Below are 11,022 nucleotides of genomic sequence, written 5' to 3'. Positions count from 1 at the left end.
AGCAATCATTAATCATAGATTCGCTACTTTAAAATGGTTCCTTAATATCTCCACAATTACTCACACATGAAAACCTAATCACATTTCAAGGTTTGATTCTCTTCGATGTCTATCGATCGAAATCGAATGCTCACCCAAAAATCTCTACAATCCCTTTCAAATCCACCAGGTTTCTATTTAAATCGGGAGCTATTGTGCCAGTTATTGCTTTTGATGGCCGCTGCCTTCTCCTTCACAACCACCATCAGCTATTTCCTCTCCCTTTCTCTATATCTACAGGTTTCTATCTTTCTCAACCCAAAGAGCTCAGGTAGTCGCAACTTTTTTTCACCTTTTTTGCAAGTTTACACAAGGAGTAAAGGTTCGTCTGGATATCTAACTCCCACACGAACTGATTGCATGAAAGTTTGTTTTTTTCTGGGTGAATGTTCATATAGAAACCAATTAAAGGTTTCGGTTTTTGGTATCACTGAATGGTTACAGAGAGTCTGATTGAGATCGATTGAAGTGTGTTTCATTTGTTATATTTTTTCCTACTTTTTCTTTCGGTGTAGATGTGTTTTACATAATCATGTTGCATTCATATTTAGTTTTTTGATTCTATATTCCTATTTCTTTAATCATTGAATATGAGTCTATGAAATTCCAAGATTTTGGGTTTGCGATTTTACTGTTCTTTTAATGATGTATAGGTTCGGTGGGTGAATTCACTGTATCGATTGTCAGGTATGCATCGTATTTGAAAGAACTTGGTTGGGAAAGATGTATGCTAAAAGGTCGTATACAAAGGCATCAAAATTTGATTCTTAAAGAATATATAAATCATAATCTCATCTGTCTACTATAAATTTATAATCGGTTTTTTGATTAATCTGTACAATGGGAAACAACGAGATGGGTAATAGGATTTGTCCATTTTAAGAACATTTATACATTATATGTATTGTTCTGTGATAAAATTATGATTTGAAAAGCTAATCTGATCTTGCAAATCAACAGCATAAGAAAATCATTTTTTTTCTATTTATACAGGTTCTTGATGCAACAGAGTGGCAATATAAATCATTCTCTTCTAATTTTGGTGAGTTTAGTTTACTCTGTTTTAAATTTTTTAGTTTTGATTTTATTGAGCGGAAAGCAATTCATCTACATTGATTTCATTGAGTTAGAAAGATGAAAACTTAGGGGTTTTTCTGTACAACAAAATAATTTATTTCTTTATTTCAATGTAGCTATTGTATATGATGAGGAATGCTTCATTCCAAGAATAGCAAAGTAGAATGTGTTCAGAAAACTAATCGCTGAGATGAAAAGAATGTTCCTTATCAAGTAACTATTTATTTAGTAAGGAATTTCTTGCTCACTTGTGTTATCGAGGTTTAAGTCTGTAAGCAGCATTAAACTATGCTTTCATTTTCCCGAGTTGAAGACTGCTACCATAGATTAACTCTCATGTTTTCATCATTTGTGTCTCTTAATTTATACATGTGTCTATGATGGTTATTTCTGTTAGATCTTAAGGTTTGACAAAATGGGTGGGACAAAAACTGACCTTACAAATGACAATTTCCAAACAAAAATAAATATTTTTTTATTATCTTTATTGATACTATTGGTTATTTTTAATGAATAGTTTAAATGGATATGACTATCTGAAGTCTCATCTGGACTTATTTTTAAATATTTTTTGAGCATTAGGGGTATTTTTGTCATAGAACATATGGCCAAAAAGGAGGTCATTTTTATGGAACTTATATACTCAGTTACTTTTAGATATCATGGGCCAAGCTTTTTATAGATGTTTCTATTTTTTGGAGATTTGCCGGTATGTTTAATCCTCACAAAAAATTCATTTGATGGTGCTCTGATTTCTAGACTTTCATCTTTGGTCTGATTGTTTCGTCCATTTTACACTTGGGGGTTTGTTTTGTCTTACTGTGTTTAGTTTTAGGAGCTCTTACTGGTGTTGTTTGAATATGAGAGGTTGTCTTCTATTTGAATATGGGAGGTTTTTTTTATAACTTATTGTCATTCTAAAAATAAAAATTACCCTTAAAAAGTTGGTTGTTATAGCATCTCATGTCATGAAATTGTCAATTTGTCTGTTTGTTTTATTATCAATTACCAAATTTTGCTTCTAATTTGCATTTTGTCTGGTTTTACTTCTAATGTCAAACAGATTGACGACGTGACAGAGTTGCCCAGATGGTAAGTTGTGAAAAAACAAGGAGGTTGTGGTTTGGAGGACAAGCGTTGCAAGTATCCTCATATATATGCTTATGTGCATCATGGTTTTGGTGGTTGCAATGATTTTCATATTTCTATGATTGTTTTTATGTTTTCTAAAGTTTTAATATTAGTTTACTTTGTCAACTATATTTCATGTTGCTAAACAAGTACATTGCCTATTTTGGTAGAATACGAAAAGTACATTGACATTTCATGCAACAAGGTAATGAGTTATCTATGTGATGAGATGATTTTTTTTTATCTATTTTATAATCAAAATCATTTTTTATTTGTATTTTTATAACAATATTTTAGTTTGTTACCAACCTTTTATTGAGTTCTGGACCGGAAGTCCAGAATAATATTCGTAAGAGTGTAACAAAGGATGTCACCACCTCATTTATTATTTTTTGAAACAAATTTTTGGCATCCAGACTCTAAGAATTTTAATATTTTTGTATCAACGTGCCTAAAAAGACGTAATTAAGCTTTTTTATTCTTTATATTATAAAATCCTATTGGATCCTAATATCAAATACACATTTATAATTTGTAATTGAGAAACTTGCCTACTTATGAGTTATGACTACCAAATTGTTTATTTGGGTATTTAGATTGTGCTTCTATAACCTAACCAAACCAACACAACCAACACAAGTTTAAGCAATTATTTTTCATTATATATTTTTTAGAGTTTTAATACATCATATTGTAAGAAAAAATAAAAATAAAATAAAATACGTAGGTTTCTTGGTTTTAGTTTTCATTATATCTTTTTAGAGTTTTTAGATAAACAAAAATTTCAATCAATATCCTTAAAATACATCTATATACAAAAATACATCTAGTGTTTTAAAACCCGGGTTTTTAGTTGACCCGGTGTGATGACCGGTTCACGGTTCAACCGGTTGAACCGCCGGGTCAACCCGGTTTATGGTTTTTTCCTATTTTTATATATTTTTACTTTCCTACATAATGCATAAACATATAAAACCAATAATTTGATGTCCACAAAGTTTTAACATTGAAAAACATTGAATGAACCGCAAACGGTTTGTTGTTTTGGCGTTCGCTACTCGTATCAAACTATCCGAGCTCTAAAAAAACGGGTCAACCCGGTTTAACCGGTTCAACATAAGCGGTCGAACCGCGGTTTAGGGGAAACCTGGCTGGTTCGATCCGGTCCATATTTTTACAAAAAACCGTTCTCAATTGACCCGCCTTCTATCCCGGGTCACGGTCCAACCGGTTGAACCGGCCGGGTCAACCCGGGTTTTAAAACATTGAATACATCAAACTAAACTTTCAAATAAGTCAGTATACAAAAAGCACGAGTTTGTATGATACGACATATATTTTTGTATACTGACGTATTTTGTGGAATCTGTTAAATATTAGTATTAAATAATAGATTCCACAAAATACGTCAATATATATATATATATATATATATATATATATATATATATATTTGTATACTGACGTATTTTGTGGAATCTGTTTATATATATATATATATATATATATATATATATATATATATATATATATATATATATATATTGTATCATACAAACTCGTGCTTTAATGAAATATCGACACTTGCAAAACGTAAATTGGATATTCATAACGGTGTATATATTTATTTTAAAACAAAATTATAAACTAATCGACAAAGTTTCTATCTTTATAGTGAATAATTTTTTTAAATATTTGATTAGTCCTTAAGATATTGAATTATATATATTGTTTTTCTTTCTTAACTGTGGTTTCCACGGGTTTTAAACCTAGTATATATATATATATATATATATATATATATATATATATATATATATATATATATATATATATTAAAATGATTTATAATTTTAAATTTTTAATATTATTTTTAAAAATAACAATAAATAAAAAGAAAATGATAAATGATGTGGTAATCCATTAAATTGTATAGAGTTTAATGGAGTGTATAGTTTAATGGGTATACTTGTATAGTGAGTGAAATATACATGTGTCATATGAGTTCAATGCATTGGAGATGATCTAATAACTTTTAAAAAAATTGACGTAAAACGATAAAAAAATGGAGCGGGACCAAATTTGTAAAAATAAACTTAAAGATATGTTAAAAGTGTAACATAAGAAAATAGGATGGGGATGGGGCAAGCCTCTGCTAGTGCCAGATCCATTTCCGAAGGTGGGTTATTGGTAATGTGTGAATAACAAATGACCATGCAGCGAAAATTGGATGATGAGCTTTTAGTGTTTTGACTGCTTAGGACCCATACTAGTTAATAGTTATGACTTAAAAGTCCGCTTAAATACTTATTGGTGGGCTTTCAAAACCTCTGATCTTACATGGATGATGAATTGAAGATGGAGTCGATATGGATGGTGATATTTTACGGGTGTTTGACAACAATAACATTTTTTTAAATGTAAAGAGCTCTTGTAACATAATCTATAATACGTTTTTAAGGATGTAACGATCAATGTTTTTTTTATCAAACCCATGATGATCTTGGTTGAGTGTAGCATGCAAGATTTCGACATGTAAATTTTTATGCCTTGCGAAATTTTTGTTAACTGGTGCATGTAAATATTTTACACTCGCATCTAAAAAGTAAAAAGTTAGATGATCGAGAAATGAGGAAATGGTTTATCTTAGTGGCGAATAAGATAAAAAGGAGATCGGTTTTTCAATCCATGCAAAAGGAATAGACGGATAAGCCAAGATTTGTCACTAAAGAAGGAAGTTGTCTCACAAAAGAAGGAAGAAGCGTTACTAAAGCGAACGGTTTTTGAGAAGAGAATTTTGGGGGAGTTTTGTATCTCAACAGAGTGCCCCATAAATCTAAAGCTGAAAGTTCAATAAGACGAAAAAAAAGTGCTTGTCATTTGGTCGAATAGTGAGTTAGACGGGGATATTTGTGTAAAAACATTAATGGAATGTTTTGTAATCTCATGGAAAACTTTATCACATGGAAACCACAAAAGATCGTGACATCGCCATCTTGTGAATTGGAGTTTATAGTCGTTAATGGGACGAATTGTCAAGTCGTTTGGTTGGAAAATTTGTTGGTCAAAATGTCAAGGTACGAATAACCGGTTAAACTTTTTTTACAACAAGTTTGCAATTGCATTGATGAATAAACCGATAATCCACGAAGAAAGAATTACATCAATATGAAGTTTCATTTCACTGGGGAATACATGATGAATAGCAAGTCAAGTTTTTTGAAGGAGAAAACCACAAATATTTGCAGTGTAACACCCATTTTCCAAGATGGACTGATTTAGGGTTTCAAGGAGTCAAAAGGTCGATTTTTGAAGAAAATCGATTGTCACGACATGACCATTAAGTGGTCTCGACGTGACATGGGTAAATATGTAAATTATATAGAGAACCAATCTCACAATGTGAGACATAAGGGCTCGTGACGTGAGAATTGTTGCAGCCCAAACCCATGATATTTTAGTTTTTCCTTCGTATTTAAGCCATTATACATCATTTTTGGGTTCATTATCAGCCTCCAATACCCTTTTAACTAATGAAAACCCTAACCCCAATTCCTTGGTTGATTCTTGGCCTTTTTAGAGCATCTCTTGGCTTGAAGAAGATGAGAAAAAAGGAGAAGAAGGTGCTCTATTGGTGAAGCTTGCAAGGAAACATCATCATCATCATCATCATCTCATCTTGTTTCTAGACCTTTGTAAATGGAAAAGACTCAAAATTTATTACTTAAGGTGGTTAGATCTAAGTTATTGTCCCATTTCTTTCATGTTCAAGCAATTTGAAAGGAAGGAATACATAAAGGTGGCAACTTTATGCTTTCTAAGGGTCCCTTGAGTATGATAGTGCTCACCTCTAGGAATTGGTTGATTATTGGATCCATCCATGAGAGTTTTAGTTAGAATCCCTTCAGTTTGACCTAGAATGGATGGAGGACATCCATAAGGCACGCATGTCCATAAAGTAACATTTTTATAGACCTTTGGAGTCCCCTTTGGCTTCTGGAAAAGTTAGAGTGATAGGTTTAATGGATTAAGGAATTAACTCTGTGGATTTTGGCTTCAGACTGTGCTTACGATGTCATACATACGGTCTCACGATGTGAGAATGAAAGAACCTCTTTTCTGCTGAGATTTTTAAGTCTTACAACCTGACAGCAGGAAGTTCACGCCATGAGGTCAGCTCAAATGTTTTTCCAAGACCGAGTTGGCTGAGTTGGGTTGACTCGAGTTGGAATCGGATTGAGTGGACTCTCACGACGTGACCAAGTGTTGGTCACGATGTGAGGCTTGATAATTTTTATTGTGGGTTGTTGACATTGACTTTGATAGTTAACTTTAGGTATAGTTGACTTTTGGTGAAATTTCTATTTTTAGAAGGTAGACTTAGGGTTTACCTTGTGTGGACTAGTAGGAAGTGTTTAGCACCCATCATTTGGCACTAAGAGCTATTAGTTGTAGTCGACGTGACATTGAGCTGAGTTTTAGTTGGCTTTGTGAGTCAGGTGGGTTTCCTCACTGTACTTATGGGTCGAAGGCACCAATATTAGTCCACTAGATTATGTTTTGTTGGAAGACTTGGGGTGGCTCCTAGCAATTGTATGAAAGACTTGGACATGGCTCATGGAAAATTATATGCAAGACTAAGGCTTGGACCCTATAGGATGCTAGTTGTCTTTATGATACTTGAATGGAAGACAAGGAGATAGCTCTTAGCACTTGGTTGTAAGACCTAGGTTTTGTCCCCTGGCTTGGCAAGGAAAGACCATGATATGGCTCATGGCATAACAGTAATTGTAAGATTTTAGTTGGCACATAGCATTCTCTATTCTATGTATGGTATGTGGTATTTTGGGGATCTCATTAAGCTTTATGCTTACGATTTCATGTTTTTGGTTTTAGCTACTTCTGGTTCCAAAGGGAAGGGCCCGGTGTGACTGCACTTTATCCCCCAGAGTTTTCCACATCAGCTATTTTTGAGTTTTACTCTTATGTTTAAATGATATATTCACTTTGATTGGTTTTGGAAGAACTAATTTGTATGGTTTATTGTTTTTTTTTAATTTGAAAATTTTACTATGATTTTCGGGACCTTACAAGCTGGTATCAAAGCCTTGGTTTGAGGGATTCGAGCACACTCTCGAGTATATCATAACTCAAACTAAGGAATTGGTAATCTTTTTGAAAGAAAATAAGTTTTCTAAAAAGATTTTTATAAAGAAAAAGCGGGTGTGTTGTGTACAATCAGCCGAGCTCAAGTAAGTGATTCCCGGAATACCCATACATGTAGATATGAATATATGATATGGAATGTTTGCATGATAGGATAAGGCTAAGGATACCTTCAAGAATTGCATTATAGATTGGCCCGATTGGTGATGCCTTGTAGCCTATGAGGAATTGGATGCTATGTTAGATTTGGAATCTATATTGGTGGAAGTGATTACTATGTGTACGTTTAATAATTGCATATGATTAGGATCATATAGCCCGAGAATGACTGATTTAGCCTTATTTCCTTTTCCTCATCTGGTTGTGGTCTTAGGGTAGAATCATTTATTCGAAGATCTGTTTGATCCAATATTATGTATAATTTGCATGCATAAAGCAACCGTCAATATTATTGGCAGTCCCTAGTATCATAGCAGCAAGTGGGTTGGGGATGTATTTTAATTGTTTTGTGGATTTTGAGTGTTACTACATGAATGATTCTTTCTTTGTGCTTTGTGGGACTCTTGTTGATGTGAGGTAACTATTAAGCAAACACATTAAATTACATGTTGCAGTGGTTAAATAATCTCAGAGTGATTTGTTGGCCCTATTGCGCAACTCTCATATGAGTCTAACCATTGTAGGGTTGGTTATTTTAGTCGAAGAATTATCTAATCTTTGTTGCATGTAATTGTACTCATGAAGTAGTTAATTGACATAAGTGGGAGTTCTTTAGCCGCTGGTGGCAACGTGAGGTGGGGAACGTAGGAGAGCCTAGTAAGTGTTTTAGTGGGTTGGATGTGCTGTTTAGCGGATATTTGGAGTACTAGTTTCAGAAGGTGACTTAGAGGATTCAGTATTATTCTAGAGGAAAGTACAAATAGGTATGGAAAGTAGTATTAGGCTCGTACTATTGAAAGAAAATGATCCATACTTGAATCAAGGAAAGTCATGGAGATTGTAAGAAGCCTGTGGGATGAAGAATTTTGTGGGTATGTTCTGATTATTGTATGTTTTTTTAGAATGGTGATGAGCACTCATGGAGGAGGATCTGGTTCAGGATCACGTGCTGATGTGGAGCTGATTGATGAGCATATACAACAGTTCATCTCATCGGAGATTACTCGTGGTATTATGGAGGCCACCCCTGTGATTTTCGGTACCATCAAGGAGGGGATTAAGGAATTTCTAGATGAGCGACTTGAGGCCTTCCGGTTCTAGATCACGGCAGGACAGTTCGGAGCATGAACTTCCTCTTTTCAGGAGTTTAAGGCATGTGGTTGGGGCTAAGGACCTCATTGCTAGCCGCCGATGGATCGCTGGCATGCAGAATGCTCAACAAACAAGCTTCTACCCTGAAGGGGAGATGTGGGATTTGTATGCTTACTTCTGAGAGACTGAGCTCGTGATTGGTAGGAGGAGTTTGGTCATGCTTTTAGGATCTGCAGTTGTGGTAGCCATGACTTGGTAGGAGTTTTTTTTATAAGATTTCAAGAGAATTTTGCACCATATATTGAGGTATAGTAGTTGCCGAGGGAGTTTCATGACCTTCTTCAAACTACTAAGATTGTGGTGGATATCACTTTTAAGTTTCGAGAAAGGGCTTTGTTGGTTCCACAATATGCTGTGGACGAGGGGATGAAGAATACGAGGTATCACGACATGCTGATGGATGACATTAGAGAGTTTGTGAGCTTGTCAACATGTAAGAACCTGAATGAGATGATTGCTAGAGCCCATGAACAGGAGGTTGAGCTGTAGCTTCGGGCAAAGCGCAAGCCATAGCAGGTGCAGATAGCGCTGGGCTAGGAGAAGAGACCCAAGACTTCTGAACAATGATCAAAGGGACAGTAGGGTCGAGGTCATTATGGTAGGTGCGGGAAACAACACAATAAGATATGTTGATCTAAGGGTATTGCATGCTACGAGTGTTGAAGGATTGGTCATGTTAGTAGGGATTGCCCTTGGCGATCAAGTTGGATATGTTTTCACTGCAACTAAGTGGGCCACAACAAGGCCAATTGCCTGGGATTGACAAGTGAAGCGGTACAAACACTAACTCCAGCCACTTTCTGTTGGATTAGATGTCTCAGCCCATAACTATTATTGGTATGTAATCGACCCGAGAGTAGCATGGTCCATTTGGGTTGCATGGCATCAGAACAATTGGATAGAAAAAAATTAGAAAAAGGATACTTATGATCTATATTAATATATTATAAGTTCTAATATATTAATATGAAATCATATTATTTAATTAGTATTGATCAAGAATTAATTTAGAATTAATTTAGTGATCAAAAGGAACTAAATAAATATAGACTCTTATATATATATATATATATATATATATATATATATATATATATATATATATATATATATAGGATGGGCCAAGTTCTTTTAGGTTGGGCTAGGTGTGCATGGATAGTCCATGGAGTTTTTAACCCATGGATCTTATGGAAATGAAAGGTCATAGGTATTAGAGTTTACAAGAATGTAACCCTAATCATGCACACTATATAAGGAGGTCTATGGTTCATCAAATGTGACTACTATTGTGTGTATACAAGAGGGAAAAACCAAATTTTGATGAAAGTATCCTTATTCTCAAGTTATTCCAATCGTTGGTGGTGTTGTGTGAACCATTTTAGGTGCACCACTTGGGGCACTAAGCTCTTAAAGGTTCAAGACTTCAAGCTCCATCAAAACGTAAGTCATCTAACTAGGCCTATGTAGTATAGTTGCTTCACATTATGTTAGTTGGGATGAAACCTTGTAATATTAAATATTTTCATGTATAATAGAGAAGACATAGATCTAAGGTTTATAGGGTTGCATGTACACCATAGGAGTGTCAGAATGCTCAAAACCCATCAGTAATATCAGAGCTAGGTTTGTTTTCTTTATACTTGATGCAAATTGCTAAAAAATGTCGAATTTCTGCACATTGCTCAGTTGACTCGTCGAGTCCCTCATGGAACTAGACGAGTCCATGCATATATTTAAGCAACTCGCCGACTCAGTTCATGCACTTGACGAGTTGCCAGACCTGAGTGCAGATTTTCGAGTTTTGGTGCTGAAATTTGTCTAGAATCATTACCTTAAACTGTTTGGTTTTATAAAACCTGTTTTTGATCTGGTAATGATTATGGTAAATCAATTTCAAGGTTATTATGAAAATTTCATGTTTTATATGTGTTTATATGATTCTTGAAATTGTTGATATGATTGTACATACACTTATGAGTTTTGGTAGAACAAAGGAATTGTTTGCAAATTGTTTTCTAGTTAATTATTCAAGATAAATGTTTTTAATGGAGTCAATAATCTGTCCTCAAGTTAGGGATTACCAAAAGTCATTTCTTTTAAATATCCATTAAAAACTCATAGGTTACATAATTAAAGATTCTTTCTCATAAATAGTTTTATGGACTCCATAACTTGTCCTCGATCAAGTTATGGAAGTTCAAGAGTCTCATCATTAAAGTTTTTAAAAAACCTTAATTAAACTCATTGGTTGATAGGGTTTATATAATTACAAGTGGGGGAGAATCGCTTAGGATTAGT

The 11,022-nt window shown here is 34.2% G+C and overlaps 1 protein-coding gene across 1 annotated transcript in view; it reads left to right on the top strand.

The window, feature by feature from the left end:
* LOC145065649 (uncharacterized) overlaps positions 1-8,673 on the top strand; it is a 16,685-nt gene extending 8,012 nt beyond the window's left edge. The window contains exon 5 of the mRNA XM_079012684.1: positions 8,475-8,673. Coding sequence (XP_078868810.1) covers positions 8,475-8,673 — 199 coding nt within the window. The remainder of the gene's footprint in view (positions 1-8,474) is intronic.
* The last annotated feature ends 2,349 nt before the right edge of the window (positions 8,674-11,022 follow it).

Source organism: Lactuca serriola, chromosome 1 (assembly GCF_051521515.1).
Source record: "Lactuca serriola cultivar US96UC23 chromosome 1, Lser_US96UC23_V15, whole genome shotgun sequence".
NCBI classification, from domain to species: domain Eukaryota; kingdom Viridiplantae; phylum Streptophyta; class Magnoliopsida; order Asterales; family Asteraceae; genus Lactuca; species Lactuca serriola.
This window is presented reverse-complemented; position numbering and strand designations above follow the sequence as displayed.